Source organism: Rana temporaria, chromosome 10 (genome assembly GCF_905171775.1).
Source record: "Rana temporaria chromosome 10, aRanTem1.1, whole genome shotgun sequence".
Lineage (NCBI taxonomy): Eukaryota > Metazoa > Chordata > Amphibia > Anura > Ranidae > Rana > Rana temporaria.
Genome location: NC_053498.1, coordinates 52,654,855 through 52,679,103, shown reverse-complemented (window position 1 = coordinate 52,679,103; position 24,249 = coordinate 52,654,855). Strand labels below are relative to the sequence as shown.

General features: G+C 43.9%; 1 protein-coding gene across 1 annotated transcript in view; it reads right to left on the bottom strand.

Annotated features, from left to right (window-relative positions):
- Positions 1 to 24,249, bottom strand: part of CNOT3 (CCR4-NOT transcription complex subunit 3) — a 425,129-nt gene that overhangs the window by 207,910 nt on the left and 192,970 nt on the right. Inside the window, 1 exon segment of the mRNA XM_040327617.1 lies at positions 7,584 to 7,803. Within this exon segment, the coding sequence (XP_040183551.1) occupies positions 7,584 to 7,803 (220 nt within the window).

Here is a 24,249-nt window from a genome sequence, read left to right as displayed (position 1 = left end):
TGTACACTCTATGGGCAGCCTTAGCAAGTTTTTTTGCGAGTGTCCAATCACTTGAAGGTAGCCTGCTGTGACATTGCGAGGCACTGCCACGGTAACAGTTTAGCAATTGGGTATAAAAAGGACAATATTCTCAAAGGTGCAGTTTGAGAAGCATGTTTATTGCCAATGAAGAAAGATGTGCTCTCTTTTCTCCAGACTTGGTAGTTCGAGAATCAAAAAAATAAAAGGGGCGCACAGGCCTAGTGCATTATCCTCAAGATAAATCTTTACTAAATAAAAAAGGTATTTATCTAAATAAAAAAGGTAAGTACACTCAAAAAAACGCATTTGCCACAGCTTTAACCACTTTCAGACCTGCGCACGACGATGTACGTCCTCTTTTTAAAGATGGGTATCTCGGTAACGGCAGCAGCTGCTGCCACAAACGAGGTATCCATCTTTAGTGTGCGCGGTCCGGTACACGATAACGGCGGTCTCCGCGGCGGATTCGCCGCGAGATCGCCGTTATCGGTGGCGGGAGAGGGCCCCCCCCTCCCGCCGCTGCTTACCGGAGCCGTCGGTAGCGGCGGAGGAGATCGGGTGCGTTCGGCTGCTGACTGGGGACGAGACTGAAGGAAAAATCTCCTTCGCCCGTCCCCATAGCTCTGCTGGGCGGAAGTGACGTCAAAACGTCAGTCCCGCCCAGCCTCTTAAAGAAACTTTTTTTTCTTGTATTTTAGTCTAAATATGAGATCTGAGGTCTTTTTGACCCCAGATCTCATATTTAAGAGGACCGGTCATGCTTTTTTCTATTACAAGGGATGTTTACATTCCTTATAATAGGAATAAAAGTGATCAAATTATTATTTATTTTTTTTTCAGTGTAAAAAGTAATAAAATAAATAAAAATAAATAAGAAAACAAAAAAAAAATTTTTTTAAAGCGCCCCGTCCCGACGAACTCGCGCGCAGAAGCGAACGCATACGTGAGTAGCGCCCGCATATGAAAACGGTGTTCAAATCACAAGTGAGGTATCGCCGCGATTTTTAGAGCGAGAGCAATAATTCTAGCCCTAGAGCTACTCTGTAGCTCAAAAAATGCAACCTATAGAATTTTTTAAACGTCGCCTATCGAGATTTTTAAGGGTAAAAGTTTGACGCCATGCCACGAGCGGGTGCAATTTTTAAGCGTGACATGTTGGGTATCATTTTACTCGGCGTAACATTATTTTTCACAATATATAAAAAAATTGGGCCAAATTTATTGTTGTCTTATTTTTTTATTAAAAAAAGTGAATTTTTTCCAAAAAAAGTGCGCTTGTAAGACCGCTGCGCAAATACGGTGTGACAAAAAGTATTGCAATGACCACTATTTTATTCTCTAGGGTGTTAGAAAAAAAAAAAAAATATATATATATATATATATATATATATATATATAATGTTTGGGGGTTTTACGTAATTTTCTAGCAGAAAAAACAGTTTTAGTCTTGCAAACACCAAATCTGAAAAACACCTTAGGTCTGGAAGTGGTTAAAAAAAAATAAAAAAAAAAAAACGCAGCTCTAAGCCCACGGTGCATTATATATCACATAACAGATTAAATATCCAGCAGGCTAATGAGTTTTAAAGGACTTGTTTCTTCCTCAGAGCCAACAAAACCAAGATTCTCAAAGGTGCAGTTTGAGAAGTTTTGGCATGCTTATTGTGAATGGAGAAAAAAGGTGCTCCATTGTCTCCGGATTTGGTAGTTCCAGATCAGGGCTGGGAGCTTGAAGGTTCAGAAGTGTCTTGGGTGGGAGGGAACCTTAAATCCGGGGTCCAGGCTTTGCTTAACTTCTGCAGCCTTTGTGAGTAAACAGGTATGCAAAATCGATATAAGCAAGATCCGAGCATAGCTCAGGGCAGTTGCTGCCTTGCAAACACACAGCCAGTGTGTGAAAACAGAGGTGTGCTCCAGAGGTGACTTACTGGGGTAGACAAGACGCCATGGTGGAGAGATTCCCTTACCCACGGGACTGGGAGAGTTGGGACAGCCAAGCGGGTCAGCGGAGGACCGAGACAGCTGAGGCAACTAGTAAATCCAGAAAAGAATCTGTGTGTCTCAAGAGTTTAGAAGAGGTTTTGCAGGCACTGCAGAGGGAGTTTGCAGAGCACAGTTAAACTTTACATTTAACACAACTAGGAAAATGTGATTCTCATGGAAGAGAGGTGACAAATCTTATTTTCTGTCAGATATGTTGTCTTGAGAACATAAAATGGCATGATTTACAGAGGAGTTGTGGTCCTTTTAAACGTTAGGGCGTCTACAAGCTATGGTGATAATCGCTGGAAACTGTTTACACCTGATGTACTGATGGCCTGTCATAGTTGCATAGTAGGTGAGGTTGAAAAAAGACACAAGTCCAACCTATGTAGCTTATTTCAGAATTTACATTGTATATCCACGTATGTTGTGGTCTTTCAGGGGCTCTTACAGTAAAGAACCATCTACGAAATTTAGGGTTAAACCTCTTTTCTTCTAATTTTAATGAGCGGCCACGTGTCTTGTTAAACTCCCTTCCGCAAAAAAGTTTTATCCCTATTGTGGCGTTACCAGTACGGCATTTGTAAATTGAAATCATATCCCCTCAAGCGTCTCTTCTCCACAGAGAATATGGTCAGTGCTCCAACCTTTCCTCATAACTAATATCCTCCAGACCCTTAATTAGCTTTGTTTCCCTTCTCTGGACTTGCTCCATTTCCAGTGCATCATTCCTGAGGACTGGTGCCCAGAACTGGACAGCATACTCTAGGTGCGGCCGGCCAGAGACTTGTAGAGTGGGAGATTTTTTATTTTTTTTTTCTCTGGAGTTAATCTTTTTAATACTTGCCAATGTTCTGTTTGCTTTGTTAGCAGCAGCTTGGCATTGCATGCCATTGCCGAGCCTATCACCTACGAGGACCCCCAGGTCCTTTTTCATCCTAGATTTCCCCCTAGTGTATAGATTGCATTTATATTTTTGCCACCCAAATGCATTATTTAATTTTTTTTTACATTAAACCTCATTTGCCATGTAGTTGCCCACCCCATTAATTTGTTTTCTTTTTGCAAGGTTTCCACATCCTGCAGAGAAATTATTTCCCTACTTCGCTTAATATCGTCTGCAAATACAGCGATTGCACTGCTTACCCCATCCTCCAGGTCGTTTATGAACAATTTGATCCTATCACAGAACCCTGGGGGACCCCACTACCCACCCCTGACCATTCTGAGTACTCCCCATTTATCACCACCCTCTGAATTTGCGCTTATAGACAGACGTTTATGGGAAACTCAGTCAAATGCTTTTGCAAAATCCAGATACACTACATCTAGATGGCAACTCACCTCCTCGTAGAAGGTTAATAGACTGGTTTGGCAAACGCCCCGCAAAAGACCCCTTTTTGGAAATGGATATTCCAAAGTATTTAGTAAGAGGCATGGTGAGTTTTTCCACGCTGTAATTTTTTCACACAATTCTTTGCAAAATTAAGATCCATAATTTTAGTAGGTTATTTCTCTCACATGGCATGTGCATATAACAAATTACACCCCAAAATACATTCTGCTACTCTCGAGTAAAGTTGAGCTCTGGCGTGTTCGCATAGAACACGTGCAGAGCCCGCCAGGAAGAGTGCATGGCGCTGTGCTAATCACAGCCAGGGAGACATTGTCCCGATGCTCGGCTGCAGAGATCATGAAATATCTCCCTGGCTGTGATTAGCGCAGCGCCGTGCACACTTCCTGGCAGGCTCTGAACGTGTTCTATGCGAACACGCCAGAGCTCATCCTTACTCTCGACTATGGCTATACCACATGTGCGAGACTTAACACAGCCACATACAGAGGCCCAACATGCAGGGAGCACCGTCAGGCATTCCAGGAGCATGAATTACACATATCATTTCCTGACAACCCATCACACTTTTGAAGGCCCTGGAGCACCAGGACAATGGAAACGCCTACAAAATGACTCAATTTTGGAAAGAAAACACCAACACATTCTATGAGGCATTAGAAGTCTTTTGAACATTTACACTTTTTTATGGCACTAGCGGGCGCTGCTGAGGATCCACTGATAGTGTGGCACTCCTCCGCACTCAAGCAGCCTTCATGCCGCAGCTTCACCCTCCTCTCTTTACACGATTGGTGTGAGGAGAGAGAGAACCGGAGATGACGCCGGTTTGACGACAGTGATTGCTCAGTCCAATTGGATGGGGTGATCACTTGGTAAAGGACCGCTGGGATTGGCCATTTACCCCGATCCTTGACATGCTGGGTCCCCAAAACCCGGTGGTCATGGACATTTTTGTGTGCGCACCATAGGTGGGCACAGCAGCGCGATTCTGGGAGGACATCATTGTACGCCCTCCAAGAATTATCCAAGCACGCTGTAGCCATCATTCGGCTATGGCCAGGTCGGTAAGCGGTTAAGAAGTGTGCCGCACCTAGCTTCAGCAGAAGTGAGGGACTACTATGGATGCAAGGCCTGGTCAGGCTGTAGTTCAAATTACTGCAAGCAGCTCTCAGAGTGCTGAACATTTCACTTCATTCACTCCATTTCCTGGCTGGAGGACAACAAGCATCACCCCACCTCAGGCTTTTCTACCTTTTTACCTTGAAATAATGTTCAGGTCTCAGAGAAAAACCTGCCAAAATGATTAAATGGGTATGGAAATTAAACTGGATTTTTAAGGTGCAAACATAATACAAAAATTGTATTTATACAGAAATAGAAAAAAAGATATAAAAATCCATCATATATTCAATAGAATTTCATAAATGCAAACAGACAATTTTCTCGACATGTTTTGTCATATCATTTGGCTTCTTCCGGAGATTGTTTCTATCTATATTTTCAGTAGTGCAAGACAATCAAGAAATGTATAAAATAGATTTCTTGGAGCAGCATTAAGGAGAGGAATTTTTATATGAAGTCAATTGGTGTACCATAGAGTGGGAAAGATATTCTATGTCAAAAACTCATGTACCAAGACATGTGTTGGAGAATGCTGGCGATAGGCTAAAAGGACCAGTCTGGCCCATCTTATAGAAGATTTTGAAGAAAAAGATTCAAAATCACAGATAGACAAATCCACAATCTCCACCAATCCCGCATTAATCCCAAGACCACTGATAAGTACAAATGAACCATCAGCATGGTCAAAGTAGATATAACTCCATACCGCACATGCGGCAAACGGCCAGCATGGAATATCAAAGATGGTGCCTCTCCTTCAAAAGCTGCTCCTTCAGGATTAATGCGGTATTCGTGGAGATTGTGGATTTGTCTACCTGCGATTTGAATCTTTTTCTTCTATATGGTACACCAATTGACTTCATATAAAAGGTTCCTCTCCTTGATGCTGCTCCAAGAAATCCATTTTATACATTTTTTGATTGTTTATATCTATATTTAGTAGTGCAAGACAATCTCCGGAAGAAGCCAAATTATATGACGAAACATGTTGAGAAAGTTGTCTGTTTGCATTTATGAAATTCTATCGAATATATGATGAATTTTTATATATTTTCTATTTCTGCATAAATAAAATGTATTTTTGATATAAATTGTTGCATTGTGTTTGCACCAAAAATGCTGTTTAATTTCCATACCCATTTATTCTTCAAATAAGGCATGTGGTGCCTACCTATAGTTGACAGGTAATTCAATTCTCCCTACTAAAATGATTATATCTACAGTACAGCTCCCAGTAAATTAGCTACAGCACAATGGTGGTAGCGAAAGAATGGCCCCTTTAAACTGTTATACTGATGGCATGTGGAAGAACATCTATTAACATGGTTCTCAAGGTAGTGGCCTCATACATTGAAGGACAGTCAGAAGAATGTGCCCTACTATAGTAATCAATGAAAAGAATGACCCCTTAGAGACAAAATAATATGATTAGTGTCAGTGGTCACTTGTGTAAAAAAACAAAAGAAGCTTCACTGATCCTATGTCCCTCACGCCGCCTAATGCAATTGGAGCCAGAACTATGAGGGCACTAACAGACCCATCAGTCAATCTCTGCTCACTGCTCAATGAACCCCTAGCATCCTCTGGAGGAACCCTAGACTTTTCACAGAACGCTGGTTGAAAAGGGCAGATCTATCCACCCAATCAAGGCATTTTGACATTTGCATAAATCTTCACAGGAGTGAGCCAATTGCTTGCCACAGGACCAAGTGCTTTTGAGAGGCACACAGAGTGCTGTTACTGATGAGGGCGTTACTGCAGATCCTCATTTACCCCTTTTTTGTATATACTAGAATAGTACAGGCTATCCACCTGACCAGACTGTCTTGTAATAAGACCCTTCCCAACCAGACACAGCAATAAATACCTTACATATCATCTAACCCTTGCACTCCCCCCAAAAATATCTATCTATCTAACACATTTAAATAAAATTACCTGTCCCCTTTGAAAATGTTCCCCTCTTTTCATCTTCTGATATCACACTTTTCTGATTTTTTTCTTCTCTTCCTTTTTCACATTAGGGTGTCTATTTACAAAAAATTACTGGACGGATGTCAAACACTTGCAGAGCTGTACTTAACTTTACCCGTAATTCCTTGTAGTTGTCGAATATGATCATTTCATCTGATCATCAGCTCCATCTAGTTGCCACAGTACATTTTCTTTTTTTTATACTGCAAAATCAGGAAAATACCACCTTATGGCCACTAGATGGTACTAAGACATTATTAGACAAAGCACAGGGAAAATGTGTTCTGGTTGGGTAAATGCTTGTGACACTAATCCAGCAAATTATTTTATAAAAAGGAAGTTTTAGTGTATCTAAAACAATATAATTGTCCTAATGTAGCTTTAAAAAAATGCAATAAAATGTATAGAAATATTTATAACTGTACTAATTAAAATATTACTCTGGGCTCTTTATTTACAATAGGAATGTAAATAGCTTAAAAATATATATATTTAGACAGAAAGTTGCTAGAAGCTGCTGTTGCAGATAGTTTAAGGGCTCATGTACACAGAAGTAAATACAGGAGTATTGGCGTACATCATAAAATATGACTATTTGCAGTACCCAATGCTTCAGCTGGTGCATAATCCTGACATTAGGACTGTATTGAAACAATACACTGTACGTAGGTAAACTTCTGTAAAACACTGGTACTTGTGTTGGCAGGCTCACCTGCATGGGCACCATATCCAAAAAGGGGAGGTTTCATGCTCAGGAAATTATACCTATATGTATTTGCCTGTAAACAAGTACTGGTGTTTACAGGATATACAGTACCTGCATACAGAGTATTTTGTTAATACGGTCCTATGATCAGAATAAGATAAGCACATTTTACACTGTATGCCCAAACATGTATTTGTATGTATGTACATGTATTTGTGTCCTTATGCATATTTATTTCAAGGAAGAGCATTCATCTTCAAAAACAAAGTTGGGCCAGGGTAAAGTCCATATTCTGACAAGTTCCCAAAAAGAAGTCTCAATATTTAAGTCAAATTTCTGTGCATGCATTTAGTTCTAGGTCTACAGTCTGGGTAAAACACATGGAGAACAAAAATAATGAAGTCACTGTTTTTGGACACTTACGAATGTCTTCTAAATCAAGGTCATCATAAAGGAATTCATTCTCTTCAAAATCAGGTTCTTGGGAAGAGTCCACGTAGTATTCTACATCATCCTTAATCTTCCTGATGGAGTCCACATTGATGGAGTCATTATCCAACATTCGCAGGATGGTTTCTAGCATTCGAATGTGATACCTATGCTTCTCTATATGCCGCTTCAAGCCCTCGATCCTGTCCTGCTTCTGCTAATACCGGTAAAGAGGGTGCCATGGAAAACAGAAAGTACACAACACAAATAAATACCCTTCTCTAAAAAAGTGCCACTTAACATTAATATACATTCTAACTTGGACTGAAATGATTTGACTTAGAGACACATGGCTAGAACTGATCAGCTAGGTTCTTCTAGCTACCATTCACAAGGACTGTCTGCTTTCATTAGGTAGCCAGAGAGTATGTCATTTTTGCTCAGGGTTTGGGTCACATGAAAAATAGTATCTTTACACAAAGGGTAACATCTTTTAATTTGGTTTCATTGAAGGACAGAGGGATTTTAAAACCTTTGTGGTATACTGCTGCCTACAGGAGGCTTAGACACTGGCTAAAAATAAAAATAACCAAAAAGAAAACTGTAGGCTTACATTAGGTATCTTCACCCCCAACCCCCCCAACAGGTCTCAGTTTAGAGAAAAGCAGTACCAAAAGCCTGAGAGAAAATAAGTTTATGACAAGTACATAAGTCCTATTTTCTCTTTTCTCCATTAAGGGACACAGGAAATTCTGAAACCTTTCGGAAATCCAAAAGCAGTCCAGCTGAGGGGTGGGAAACACCACCAAATATTAGATATCTCTCTCTATCTATCTATCTATATATATAATCATGCCCAACAAGATCAAGGGTCTGTATCTCAAAGAGCCACCTGAGGAACCATACACCAAAAGATGGCATAGGATGAGGCAGAAACATCCACGTGCACATTGAGCACTCACGTCTAGTGGAACGAGCATTAGCTGGAAGCAGCCTTGGACTCAATCCTTGAGGACACAAGTCTGAACAATGATCTGTTGCAACCACCTAGAAATGATGGCGACCAAAGCCCCTCCACTGAATCATTAGAAACAAAAAGAGGATCCTAGCTTTCTAAAAGAAGCCACGGAGGAGCAAAACTCAACTCGACCCACATCCAGGCAATGGAGAGATCTTCATCCAAAAGACTGAAGCTGGACATAAAGGTCAAGTGCCCAGGTTAAGATGAAAGGCAGAGACCTTTTGGTTGGTCGTGCTGGATGGTGGAACTCACGCCAAACAGCCAGTGTGAGCCGGGAGGCACCATTGATCCAGATACTCGCGGGTAGCCCCAGTGCCGGGTTAAGGCACCCATATATGTAAGCAGGCAATTAGCTTTTTTTTTGTTTTAATAAAAAAATGGGATTACACTATTGGTTACCCTTTTAAATTTTTTTACATACTCCACTCATGGTCTTGCGGAGGAGGGATTCATATCAAAAGTCTCCAATATTGAGCAAGTTTTACTTTGCAAAAAGCGCTGTTTGACCTTCTATCTGGTAAATGGAATCAACATATGGAGCACTTTGGGTGTATAGTTAACAGTTGGTGATGGATTATTTATTATTGATGCCATATGGAAGATATTCAGCACTGAAAAAATGTATGCACAAGGACTTTGACCATTGTTTATATTCTTTTTGGGTTAGCTACCATTGTTTATATTCTTTTTGTGTTGGCTATCAAATGTTTATGTATTGAAGATATTTTTTTTTTATCAGAGCACATCACACTTTAATATTGGTATAGAAAAAAAATTAACAAAAAAAAATTCTCAATTATTTCCAGAGACTGCCTTAAAAAGGCAGCCTAAACTATATGCAGGACCAAAAATGGGTTCCATGCAAGATGAGGCCACCAATTCAGACACACGTCAAGCTGAGATAATGGCTACAAGGAAGGGAAAAAAAAACAAAAAACTTGTAAGTACGTAAGGGTAGAGAGTGTAATGTTTCTGATATGTTCAAAAGATAGATTGTGTACCTAGAAAACTAGATTTAAAGCTTATGGAGATGGGGAAAAAAAAAAAAAAAAACACAATTCCATCTAGTTCAACCAAATAAAAAATACAATCCCATATACACAATCCTTCACCCACAGGGGAAAATAATTCCTTCTGATCCTCCGAGAGGCAATCGGATTTTCCCTGGATCAACTTTACCTATATATGTTAGTACCCAGTTATATTATGTACATTTAGGAAAGAATCCAGGCCTTTAAGGCAATCTACTGAGCTGGCCAGAACCACCTCTGGAGGGACAAGTCTGATTCACATTTTCACAGCTCTTACTGGGAAGAAACCCTTCCATGAGAGCTCTCATTGGCTGTTCCCTCAAGTGGAGGTTATATAAGGTGAAGTCTGTTAAGGTAAAGAACTGTATAGAAAATGCACGCTGGAGCATAAAGGTTATAAACACCAACAGCCAAAATACAGTAATGTATGAAATCAGCGCTAAATCAATAAACAAGCTGTGTGCCCCACATTGGACTCTCCCGCCAGTCTGCAAGTGTGCATGATGTAGCGTTGCAGCCACGCCCAATGTATTTCGTAAGAGGACGACATTGTCTAAGCCAGTCCTCCGACAACACCATCTCTCTGATGAAATTCCCTGGGTGTGGCTACGACGCTAGAGGATAGTAGGATATCAAGGCTATATGTGTTGCAACTATCACGGGATGTACTGCAAACAAACCTCAGCCCATTAACGGACATGTGTTGGAAGCAACTGATTCAGTGGGAAAAATCTGGGCTTCTTCTGTCCCTCAAACCCTGGACAAACCCTGGGTCTACTGGAGCTACACGAATGCCCTCTGCTTGGATCCTATGAAGTAAACAAGATAGTCACAAAAATTGTTGCCAACCGCTTGCTCACTCTTCTCCCTTCGATTGTTGCATGGGATCAGGTAGGCTCCATTCCTGGTCCGAAAGCCAGGGACAACAATATTAAAGCCCTCAACTTACACCAACTGCTGACCTCCTCAGATCAGAAAGACTTTTTCCTATTCTTAGAGGCGGAGTGGACATTTCACAGGGTGGCTAAGAACTACATAGAGTCAGTCCAACAGACCATGGGATTAGGCACACGTATGCGAAACTTCATTATATCCCTATATGCCAAGGTAGGTGTCAACGCTGTCAGATGCCTTCCCCATCCGCAACAGCAAGGCTATCCCCTTTCCCCTAAACTTTTCGGACTCACAGAGTCTCTTACGCAAACCAAGACACAATACAGACATCCGGGACATCAGAACTGTTGATCAAGAATATAAACTTGCAGCTTTCGCTGATGACCTTTTATTATTTCTCAAAGAACCACACACATCACTCCCTGTCCTAGTGGAATTCAACATTTTCAAATTCTATCCAACCTGAAAATTAATTTCTCCAAGTCCCACGTGCTTACTGTGTCCCTCTCACCACAGACATTTGCCCATTACCAAGAAAAAAACTGATGTTATCACTTACCTTGGCATAAAACTACCCTCCTACCTCCCATTCTGCATGACGTAATGAAATGCTGGAACAAGCCTCCGTGTTTCCGATTTGGCAGGACTGCAATCTTAAAGATGAATGCCCTCCCACACCTACAAACTGTGCCTATCCAACTTCCCCATGCCTATTTTCTAGGTTTCTTTGGGGGCAACCACAGGCCAAGAATCAGCTTTGACCAACTCATTTTGCACAAACAAGGGGAAAGGACCTTTCCAGGATTATAGACTGGAACGTGCACAAACTGAAAGACTGGGTTAAGTTGGAAAGCCTTCCCTACCCCCTGGGCTCCTTATTTTGGCTACCCGCCACATCCCACCGAATTACAATTGCACCCCCTTATCGGTCCCACTCTGCGATAGGGATCGACCAATATGTTTTTTTTTTGGTACCGATATTTTGGCCACCTCTCCTGTATTTTTTAATTTTAATGTTTTTAATCACTGTTATTGCTGTCACAAGGAATGTAAACATTCCTTGTGATAGTAATAAGCATTGACAGGTACTCATTATGGAGAGATTGGGGGCCTATAAAACCCCAAACCCCTCCAAAGTATTCAAAACGTCAAGATCGGAGTTTTTGAATACTTTATTTTTTTTAAACCAGCGCCTTTAAGATGCAAGTAATCCGGGAAGTGATGTCATGACATCGCTGGCGGATCACTAGATCCGAGACCCGAACGAAGCATCAGGTGGTTGCTCAAGCCTCCCTGTGGGACAGGAGAGCCTGGGCGAGCGGCAGAACGTCCCTGCCCATTGCTTGTAATAACAGCCGAGCAGCTGCTGAGCCTCATCGGTTATTACAATAAAGCCAACGTCTGCCCTACACAACGGTACCGGGGTGATGCATGCAGATGCATGCATCACCCCGGTAAAACCTCTTGAAGCAATATCAGTCTAGTTTGAGACCGATATTTCAGAAAATGCTGATGTCGGCCACCGATAGTTCTTTGTTTAATACATTGGGGGGATATAGTGGACAGCTTGTATATTCAAAAAGGTTTCCCTCTTGCACAATAAAGACAATCTTTCATTGGCAGCAATGTTTGTCACACCCCTTAATGATAAAGGGACGGTGTTCACCTATACGTTTTCTCAGAGTGTGCATATAAGATTACAGGGGCACTTGAGCATGTAAACAAACTCTGTAGAGCAAGTTATAAATTGTTTAATGTCAAAAGGTGTTTGCTTCTGCATCAGACCTGGACCTCTTTCTGATGCAGAAGGAAGGGTGCGACAAACATGGCGTACCGCGGCACTTGAAAACTTACCATAAGAAGGATATCAGTAAATTATCCGTAACTGCTATAGAGTGTATACCAGAAGGTTCTTTAACTGCCAATGAAAGAATGTATTTATTGTGCAAAAGGGAAACCTTTAGGATATACAAGCTGTCCACTATGTCCCTCCAATGGGTAAATGAAGAACTAGAAATACATACCATTCTATAATGTAGTCTCTGCAGCTAGGTCATTCATTTTCCTATTCAGTTTTGCATTTGTCTTATTGATATGTTATATTATATTGTTGTATAATACTGCATTATCTATCACAACAGTTAATAGTTTTTGACCCATTACAATTTTTCTTTATTTTTTATGCGTTTACTATTGTTTGTAATTCTTGTATTATATTTTTGTCCAGTTACCATTTATACATTCTTTCATGAATTAATTTTCATCATATTTGCCATTCTTTCATTTACACATAGCACTTTTTTCCTCAGTTAATATTGCATTTGCCTCAGTAAATAGCCATTGGTATGTGCATCATTTTATGTAAATGCCTTAGTGTTTTAACTTGTCATGTATGCTATTGCTTTTTTTCTCAGTATTTATTTTTTACTTTTTATATTTTATACGTATCATTTGTTAGTTCCCTTCTACAAGGCAATAATCTGTAAAATGTGTATTATGATGTTCCGTGCTACGGGAACCAGTAACGGCAGTCTGTATATTATACATAAAAAACTATCTACATGAAAGAGCATTGGCGCTGCCATCAGATTACTTCCACACCTTTGAAATATCATGGCAACCTTGGGTCAACTGGTATCCCTCTACTCTACATCTAATCATCAAATCCGTTGTATACTTAGTTTACTCCTGCATCGTTACCCTATTCATCCAGGCCTATGCCCACGTTACTGAAATGTTATATATTTGTAGTGCTTGAATTGCTGCTTTAACCCCCTTCACCGCGACCGTACGCAAATATAGGGCCTCACTGGACTAGACTATTTTCCGTGGGGGAGCATATTTGCGTATGTCCCTTGCGGCACACTCCCAGCAAAGAGCGGGTTCTCACAGAGCCCCGGGCCCTGTTCCAACCATTGGAACCCAGAACACCCGACTTTGGGTCACCTGATCGCTGTGATAATCTCAGATTGGCTATCCCGCGGATCAGTCACTGTAAAGCCACCAGTGTCTTCTGTTTATGTTAATGGACGAAACCGATACATTTGATCTTTCTCAGTCATTGTAGAGATAGAAAAAAAATGTGTATAGAAGAAAAAAAAACACCACCTAGATCAAAGTTTGATCTAGGTCAGCCCCAGGGTTAGTGTTTGGGTGAAGGTCAGGGTCAAAGGTCAAGGTCAGTATTTTTTTGGACAGGATTTATTTTCTAAATTAGGATTAGTGTCAGCGCGTTTTACATAGGATAAAAATAAAAACAAGCAAAATGCACACCATTGTTTCTGGGCTGTACCAAGAGTACAAATAACATACACGTGTGGCATCACTGTTAAAAACGCCCCTCAAATGCCTATGCACAAGATTCAATAGACAGCACCATTGTGTCATTCACATTACAAAAACATGAAGCGTTAGTGTCGCTTCAAAATTTAAGCTTCATGTTGGAGTCAGGAGGCGTTGACGCTTTTCAATGCCTTTCATTCAAGTCTATGGTAACCCTCCGCAAACGCTTGACAGGTGTTTTCTGCGCTGTTTTGGGGCGGTTGCGTAGCGCTAAAATCCGTAATTTTCTATTGTGGAGCAGTTTCAATGCTCATTAAACGATACGAAACCGTGCATATGGTGTTGAGGGAGCATTTTACCGCTTGTAAAATGCCCCATTCTAAAGCTCATTGATGCCTGTCTGACGCCCATACTAACGCTTTACAAATGCTATAGGAGCGTTTGTTGAGCGTCAGGAATTTAGCAAGTGTGAACAAAGCCCTAATAGCAAGAAAAATACAGTTAAAGGATCACTAAAGGCAAAAGTTTTTTCACCTTAATGCATAGAATGCAAAAAACATCCGTGGATTAGGCGCGCCCCCCCCCCCCCCCCGAGCCACCATTCACTTACCGCTGGTTTCTGGGTCAGCTTTTTGGCTCAGTCATTGGTTAATTGAAAGCAGCGCAGCCATTGGCTCGTGCTGTCAAATCACATCCAATGACACAGCGCGCCAGGGGGCAGGGCCGAGTGATACAGTGAGCGGCTATGGCCGCCGGCTGTATCACGGGAGCGTGCCTGCAGGAACTCAACATCATGCAAGCTCGCTCGCATGAGTGTGTTGAGTTCTTGCGGGGAGAAGCAGACACAGCTGCCGAGGGACGCCAGAACAACAGGTTTGGGGCCACTCTGTGCAAAACGAGCTGCACAGTGGAAGCAAGCTGTGACGGTATCGGTATGATATCCCCGTCAAAGATTCCCTTCTTCCATAAGAACATCACCCCAATATTCCACTAGGAGGAATATTCCTGAGATCGCCCATTAAGCCACACATTAGTCCAGGCTTACTGCTAGAACAAGACAGACTTTAATGTTATATCACACACAGCTTATGTGTCAGTTCCAAAACTGTTACAATGACAAATCTCCGCCCCCCTCACACTGGGGCTTCCATACAGATGATTAGCCAGACACGACGGAGCCGATGCTGAAAACACATTTTCTTTAGACAATGACATCAAGGACGCTGATTACTAGTTGTACTGAATACATTAACTAGACCGCTCGACCCCGCATATAGAGAGATAATTACCACAATGGAGCAATCAGAATAATTAACACAAGCCACTTAAACACAGATCTCCTTCACACAACACAATAGATCAATTAACCTTTAGAAATAGTGAGGGGACATTAGCACGTCAATAACCTGTTCCGAGGACAGAATCACACAGGGCAAGCAGGGAGAATTAGACTGAGACATATAGGCAAATGCATCACACAAGCATAACATGTTTGTTATTTAAAAAAATAAAAATAAAATATAATAAAGTGGATGTAAACCCAAATGTTTTTGTTTTTATGTCACAATGTACAGTATAATATTTCCTATCATCTGTGCCCAGTCTTGCCACACAGAGTTAATCCAGCTCTGAGCAATCCTCTTTTATTGTTCAGTGAAATAAAAAATGGACTTACAGGAGAAAAACCTTAGTCTGTTCCACCCCCTTGCTGTGAGTGACAGGTTATTTACATATCTCATGCACTAGCCTGGAGACAGGCATTGATTTTTTAATTCTCACCCCACTCCTTTTCTGAAGTAATGTGGTTACTTTTCTGGATTTTGACTGGATATTAGTGATCATAGCAGAATTTGGTGTAAGAATACATAGGGAAAATGCATGTTGACAAGGGGAGTGTAGAGGAGTGCGGGGAGTCTACTGACATCACGACTCCACCCACAGAATCTGCAGTGTTTCAGTTCTTATAACAGACAGAGGGGAGACATTTGACAGGTAAGGTTACATGCAGGAGGCATGTATATCCTTATAGATCAGCACTATGGCAGTAGTTTAGAAAGGATGAGAGTGGGTTTGCATCCACTTTAAAAAAAAAAAAAAAAAAAAAAGTTTTACCATTTTGGGACAGTTTTCCTTACATACATTAATAAAAAAAAAAAAGAAAAATCCAAATATGTCCTGAAAAAAACAACAAGGTATATAATCCACATAAATGCACAAAGTAGTTATGATGCTCTGTATGGTTTTAATAACATGTCAAAATTACAAAATTGGGCTTAGGAATTAGGATTTGTTTTACCCTTAGGCAAGGAGGGGGTTAAAGAGTCTACCTGAGATGTATATTTATTTTTATCTCAATTACCTTTTTCTCAGTTTTCATCAACTGTTAGTTCACGCTGACGGATTGCCATTTGTAAACATGATATACAGTATACATTTGTCTATTTGTTTTGTCCTAAATCCAATAATAAAAAGAAAAAAAAAACTTTATCAAAAAACGTACCTTGCCATTAAAAGCAATGGAAAACATAGTACAAAATGTGACAAAAAAAAGCACCTGCGATGTGTTTTTTTTAATGTGGTTTTTGAGTCATGGCCTTTGAAAACCACACCGCAAACGTGGTAAAATTGCATCAAAATCACCTGCATTTTCTGCACCGGATCAGTGTGAAAGTAGCCCAAATCTACTTACAACCACATTCTAAAGACTAACCTAGTTAACTACTTGCCGACCAGCCGCCGTCATTCTACAGCGGCAGGTCGGCTCTCCTGGGCAAGAGCCCGTACAATAACGTCCGCTCTCTTAGTGGCCACTAGAACACACCCAGGTAACATACTTAACCCCTTCCCCGCCCCCTAGTGTTAACCCCTTCCCTGCCAGTGGCATTTTTATAGTAATCCAATGCATTTTTATAGCACTGATCGCTATAAAAATGCCAATGGTCCCAAAAATGTGTCAAAAGTGTCCGCCATAATGTCGCAGTACTGAAAAAAACACCGCTGATCACCGCCGTAACTAGTAAAAAAAAAAAAAACGTTTATGGCGGGAAAAAAATTACGAAAAATATGTAGAATACGTATCGGCCTAAACTGAGGGAAAAAAATGTTTTATGTTTTTTGGGGGGATATTTATTATGGTAAAAAGTAAAAAATATTCATTTTTTTCAAAATTGTCACTCTATTTTTGTTTATAGCGCAAAAACTAAAAACCGCAGAGGTGATCAAATACCAGCAAAAGAAAGCTCTATTGTTGGGGGAAAAGGACGCCAATTTTATTTGGGAGCCACTTCGCACGACCGCGCAATTCTCAGTTAAAGCGACGCAGTGCCGAATCGCAAAAAGAGCTCTGGTCTTTGGGCAGCAATATGGTCCGGGGGTTAAGTGGTTAAAGGGGTTGTAAAGGTAAATGTTTTTTCACCTTAATGCATCCTATGCAAACATCCAACGGTACCGCCCCGTACCCCTGTTTTACTTACCTCACCCCTCGAAAGTCCCGCGCGCGTCCGCGTGATCCTCTTCGGTTCCCAGCCTGGCCGTTGATTGGCTAGGCTGGACTGATTGATAGCAGCGCTGGCGCTGCTGTCAATCACATGATTACATTAAGGTGGAAAGCTCTTGCGAGGAGGAGCCGAGAAAACCACCGAGGGACCCCAGAAGACCGGGTTCGGGGACACTCTGCAAAACGAGCTGCACAGTGGAGGCAAGCACAACATGTTTGTTATTTTACAAAAATAAAATAAAAAATGAACTTTAGTGTTCCTTTAACACTGTAAAGCAAAACTCGCCACACACACACACACACACCTTTTCTATAGCCGCTCCTTTCCAGTCTCCAGCGGTGGAAGCAGTGTGCAGGAGAGGACGATCATTGTAACAGCAATATTTTCAACTGTCACAAATGGGTTATTAGGGTAATTATTGGGGCTCATTTACAATTTCTTTCGGCTTCACACATGAACGGCTAGTTTACACTTCAAAACAAGGCTTTGTTAAAGCTCACGTCACTAAATAAAATGGTCAGCTTACAGTCCTGTTTACACCTTGCTTTTTGCTTTGCTCATGTGCTTCAAAGCGTCTTCAAAGCCAGTGACGGAACTACTGCCATAGCAACCCACGCGGGCGCTATGGGGCCCGCAGCCGAGTGGGGCCCGGTGAGCAGGGCAAGGAAATGACAGATTTTTTTTTTTTCTCACCGCCGCGCCGCCGCCGAGTGTCTAGTGCGGCTCCGGAGCCGCATGCGGCTCTTTTGTACGGCTTTGCTGAGTGCGGACTGCAGAGGATTTAAAAAAGAGCGCGCCGCGCTGTGATAAATGTCCCGCCCTCCTCCTCCTAGAGAAGACTAGCTTGTGTGATAGAGCCAGTGTGCTGTCTGTCACACAAGCTGGTCTAGAGGAGGAGGAGGGCGGGACATGTATCAGCGCGCCAGAACCCAGTGGGGGAGCATCGTGAGAGATGACCGACGTGAGTCACAGCACAGGCTAAGTGAGGGGGACCTGATGTTTTTTTGATGATAATGGGGGGGGGGGGGGGGGGCTGGCTTGCAATGGTGATGCCACCTACTGTCTCCTGTCATCATCATGCTCCTCGTCATCCCCCTGTTCCTGGCATCCCAGTGGGATGCCAGGAACAGGGGGATGACGAGGAGCACGATGATCCTACCTCTGAGGCCTGTAATACATTTTATCACCACTGTCATCTCCATCCTCTCCGTCACCTCCCTGCCACCCACCCCTGTCATCTCCATCCTCCCCGTCACCTCCCTACCACCCACCCCTGTCATCTCCATCCTCCCCGTCACCTCCCTACCACCCACCCCTGTCATCTTCATCCTCCCTACCACCCACCCCTGTCATCTCCATCCTCCCCGTCACCTCCCTACCACCCACCCCTGTCATCTCCATCTCCATCCTCCCCGTCACCTCCCTACCACCCACCCCTGTCATCTCCATCCTCCCCGTCACCTCCCTACCACCCACCCCTGTCATCTCCATCCTCCCCGTCACCTCCCTACCACCCACCCCTGTCCTCTCCATCCTCCCCGTCACGTCCCTACCACCCACCCCTGTCATCTCCATCCTCCCTGTCTTCTTCCTGCCACCCACCCTTGTCAGCTTCCTACCACCCACCCTTGTCAGCTTCCTACCACCCACACTTGTCAGCTCCCTACCACCCACCCCTGTCATCTTCCTATCTTCCTACCACCCCCTGTAATCTTCATACCACCCCACCCCCTTAAATTTACTGGTGCACATTACATATGATGGATGCAGGGACATTTTCTTTGGGGGGGCGCACGTAGCTGGTCTTGCCTAGGGCGCCAAATTGCCTAGCACCGGCCCTGCCTGCACTGAGGGGCAAATTTCCGCCAGCCCGCTCCACTCCCCGCTGCACTGAGACAAATTGTTGCCAGCCCGTTCTGCCCGCTCCGCGCTCCACTGTGAGGCAAATTGACGCCCACCCGCCAGCCAGCCCGCTCCACCTGTTCTGCCAGCACGCTCCATTCACCTGGGCGTTGCGGGCAGAACAGGAGAACAGTCAGCGGGCTTGCTTGCCAATCAGCGGGCGGGGGAGCAGAGAGATGACATCATCTGCATCATTGTAGTTCTGTCCCCACTGTGCGGGCAGCAGAGAGATTACATTATCTCTCTGCTGCCTGCCTTTACTCTGGGACACAGCAAGTGGCAATCCGCAATGCGTGGCAGGTGATGTGGCAAGTGACAATCTGCTACATGTGGCAGGTGGCGTCGTGGCAAGTGACAATCTGCATTGTGTGGCAAGTGACAATCCTCAATGTGTGACATCGTGGCAAGTAACAATCTGCAATGTGTGGCAGGTGACACCCCGCATCTGGTGACGCGGCAAGTGACAATCAGCATCTGAAGGCAGGTGACGTTGGCAAGTGACACGCTCGGGGCTCCTACTGATTCTGCAATATGGCGAGTTGAACTATTTTATATAACAATGTAATAATAGAAATTATGCACTTCAAGCATTTTTATTATTATTTTTTTTTACTAGTAATGGCAGTGATGTTTTTTTTTTTTTGTGTGAGACTGCGACATTGCGGTGGACAGGTCAGAAACTTTTGACACATTTTTGGGACCATTCACATTTATACAGCGATCTGTGATTAAAATGCACTGATTAATGTGTAAATGTCACTGTCAGGGAAGGGATTACATGTGTTTCCTGGGAGGTGTTTCTAACTGGGGGGGTGGGACTGACTGGATGAGGAGAGAGATCTCTGTTCCTAATCACTAGGATAGAGCCATGACAGGTCCTCTTTATACTCCTACATACATGTATAGAGCCATGACAGGTCCTCATTATACTTCTATATACACGTATAATGCCATGACAGGTCCCCTTTATACTTTTATACATGTATAGAGCCATGACAGGTCCTCTTTAGTTATAATGATATCAAATAAAGGATGTGGGGCATTTTGGTGGGCGTGATTTTTTTTTTCTGGGGGGGGGGGGGGGCGGCCCATACAACATTTTGCTATGGGGCCCTGTGATTTCTAGTTACGCCCCTGTTCAAAGCCCCAATAAACGTTTATGGAAAAGCTTGCTTGAAGCTCCACTGAAGCACCAAGCAAAAGCAAGATGTAAACAGGACTGCAAGTTAACCATGTTATTTAGCGACAGGAGCTTTGACTGGCGCTCAGAGAGCTTTAACAAAGTGTGCCATGTTTTGAAGCAAGTGTAAACTAGCCCTTAGTGAGCTGAGGGTCAATCACAGCTCACTGGTACAGGAAGCAGAGCTGTTATTAATGGGGTTTTATTAATAAAAGTTTTGTTTACATTGTGATGATGTGATCGCATTTTTTTTGAAGAAAAAAGGAAACTAATACAGCCATCACATCAAAGTTGCAAAATAATAAATGTTTGCTTTTGTGTTTAATATAGCTTTGACTTAATTTCCACTGGATAGATTTTCAGCAAAGATTTCTGGAGGAATGAAAGGTGTAAGGAAAGCATTGCCACTCTTAGGTTGAGTGTTGTGCAAGCCTTCAGCAGAGCTACCGTTTACCTGAGGCTTAGTCTCTGCACCCTTTGACCTGGTCTCCACTATAGCTACAAGTGAGGGTATTCCCCTGTGGGATAGTCATGGAGAAAGGAATAAACAGCATGGAATAGCATGCTTGAAGAATATACAGCAACCCGGGTGTAGCATAACCTGCATTGAATCCTCATGGCACAAGGGCTGCAGGAAACTCCTGAGTATCTTATAATGACTCTAGGTGAAAGGAGTGGTAAAGTGCATGACCGGTAGTGTTACATATACAGTGTGATGGAACACCTGGTCATACAACCGAGTCTTAGCTCGGAGAGGTTGAATTTTAAGTCTGAAAAAAACTTACATGGTAAAAATGAATACATTTCAAACATAGCCCTGTTTTTACAGTAATAGTAAGAGATACAGGGTGAGTAACACTGTCTTGCCCGTCCATTCTAAACTGTATAGAGCTTCATCCCTCACAGTGGACATACCATCAAAGGGGTCTTCAGAACAGCATTAAAACAGACTTCACCCCAATAGAAACCAGAGCTCCTCAGCGGAGCAGTTGCAACCTTTAAACAACCGCCTGCAAAACCTTGCAGCCGAAGGAGGCAGCCAAAGATGCACTTACATCAACCTTGTAAAATTTGGTGAAAGTGTGAACGGACGGCCAAGTAGCCGCCTTACACACCTGGGAAACGGATGCTTGGTGTCGGAAAGCCCAAGAGGCACCTATTGTCCTGGTCGAATGCGCCGAGACAGGAAAGGGGGGCGGCCGTCCCTTTAGGGAATAAGCCTGGATCACAATCTGCCCGATCCACCTAGAAATGGTGGACGACGAGACTTTTCTTAGGACCAGCTACTGAAAAAAACAGAGTCAGACCGAGTCAAACTGCAGAGCCCGCACAATGTCCAAGGGGTGCAACGCAGTCGCCTTAGGATGCGACGGGCGAGGACACAAGGACGGAAGTACAATGTCCTCATTGAGATGAAAAGCCAAAACAACCTTAGGAAGAAAGGAAGGCTCCAGACGCAGCACAACCTTATCCTTATGAAAGACCAGAAACTGAGCCTTGTAGGACAAGGCCGCCAGCTCAGAAATGCATCTGACAGATGTAATAGCCACCTAATGTTCTCAAACAGAGGCTTCTGGAGCGCCGAGAGGACCAGGTTCAGATCCCACGGAGGAAGAGGGGGACGGACCGGAGGGGCCACATGCCGAACCCCCTGCACAAACGCCAAGGGTCTCTGAAAAAAACAGCCAAGGCAGAAATCTGCCCCTTAATTGTACTCAAAGCAAGCTTTTGGTCCACCCCACGCTGTATGAACAGCAGGACCCTGGAAACCAAATAGGTACGTGGACACCATCCCATCTCTTCACACAGAGAGATGCAAGCTTTCCACATGCAATGGTAAATCTTCTTGGAAGCCGATTTCCGCTCCTTCAACATGGTAGAAATCACTGAATCCGACAGGCCTAGGTCCTTAAAACACTTGGCTTTCAAAAGCCAGGCTGTTAAAACCAGTGATTGTAAAGCAGGATGAAGTATGGGACCTTGCGGCAGAAGGCCCTGGTACGCACTAGGTACACGCACTAGGTACGCAAGGCCATTTCGGAGCCACTAGGGTCATTGGCATCCCTTCAACCTCCACCCTTGCGAAGCAGATGAGGTAAGGCATAAAGCAGCAGATACTGGCCCCAGGGTGCCACAAACGTGTCTGTCCAGGGGTCCCTTGATCTGGCCACGAACCTCAATAACTTCCGATTGAGACGAGACGCCATGAGATCCATGTCCGGCATGCCCCATCCCTGGCAGATGAGTCCAGCGACCTTGGGCCGACTGGAGCCCCCAGACACCCCCCAGCCGGTCAGACTAGTGTCCGTCGTGATCACCATCCAGTGAAAGGGGAGGAACGACTTCCCGGACAGAAAAGGCAGTGATGTCAGCCACCACACCAGGGAGGACCTGACCCGGTGGCTCACTCGGATTTGATGATCCAGGGACAAATGACTCATGTCCCATTCTGAGCATAATCTCCTTCAGCAGCACTCAAGTGTGAGATTGAGCATACGGCACCGCCTCAAAGGAGGCAACCATGAGACCCAGGACCCGCATGCAAAAACTGAGTGACGACCAGCTTTCAGAAGTCAGCCGCTGCACCGCCGTCCAAAGAGACTGCAGTTTGTCCACCGGGAGAAACACCCTCGCCACCGAGAAATCCAGAATCAACCCCAGGTATTCCAAGCGTCGAGTCGGGACCAAGACCAACTTCTGGGTATTCAACACCCAACCAAATTCTCGGAAGGTCTGACAGGCTAGAGACACACCCTCTAATTCTGAGCTTGAAGTGGCCCTCAGAAGCAGGTTGTGCAAGTAGCCCACGATAGCGATGCCACACTGTCTTAGCATGGCCAAAATCGGAGCCAGAACCTTGGTAAACACCCTTGGTGGCGAAGCCAAGCTGAAGGGGAGAGTCACAAACTGATATGATCCTCCCCAACCGCAAACCGCAGAAATCTGATGACTGGTACAGATGGGGACATGCAAATAAGCGTCCTTGATGTCCAAGGACGCCAGAAAGCCCCCTGGATGGAGAGCCGCGACAGAGCGAATTGACTCCATCCTGAATCTTTGCACTCTCACAAACCAATTGAGGGCTTTGAGATCTAGGATAGGACGGATCCCGTTCTTTGGCACTACGAATAGGTTCGAGTAAAACCCCTGAAACCGTTCCTGTGCCGGAACAGGTATGATCACCCCACATGCCAGCAGATCCTGAACCGCCCCAAACAGGGCTTCCAGACACGTCGGTTGAAGCTGGAGGTTGGAGGGAAAAAAATCTGCTCAGTGGACGAGAGACGACCTCCGAATCGTAAATTTGCGAAGACGTCCCCCCACCCGTGAGATGGGTGGGGGAAGACCTTCATGCGGACTAAGGTTTTGCCGCAGGCTTGTTGGGTTTGCGAAACCAGGGTCGTTTACGACCCTCAGCAGGCGCTTTGTCGGCCTTGAAACGTTTACCCGCAACAATGGGCAGACGAAAAAAAAAAACAATTATGCGTGGTGAAGGAGGGGCCTTGCCTATGGCGTGGCTCTTGACAAGCCTTTAACCCCTGGAGCAGTATCTTAGCCCACTCAGACAGAGTTTGAGACACCAGAGCCCCAGCCACCGCTGGACGCACTGCCGAGCCCACCACCGTGTATAGGTAGCGGGCAATTGCCTCAGCCTTCTTGTCCGCAGGGTCCTTGAAGGCAGGGGCCCCTTCCTCCGGAATCGTGGTTACCTTAAGTCTGGACACCGGGGGGGTACACTACCGGAGGCGAGATCCATTTCTTCAGGAAAGTCTCCTCAAAAGGGGCAACGGACCGCCAAATTTTTTGGAGCAGAAAAAAAACTTCTGTGGTTTTTCCCAATCCTTGTACAAGA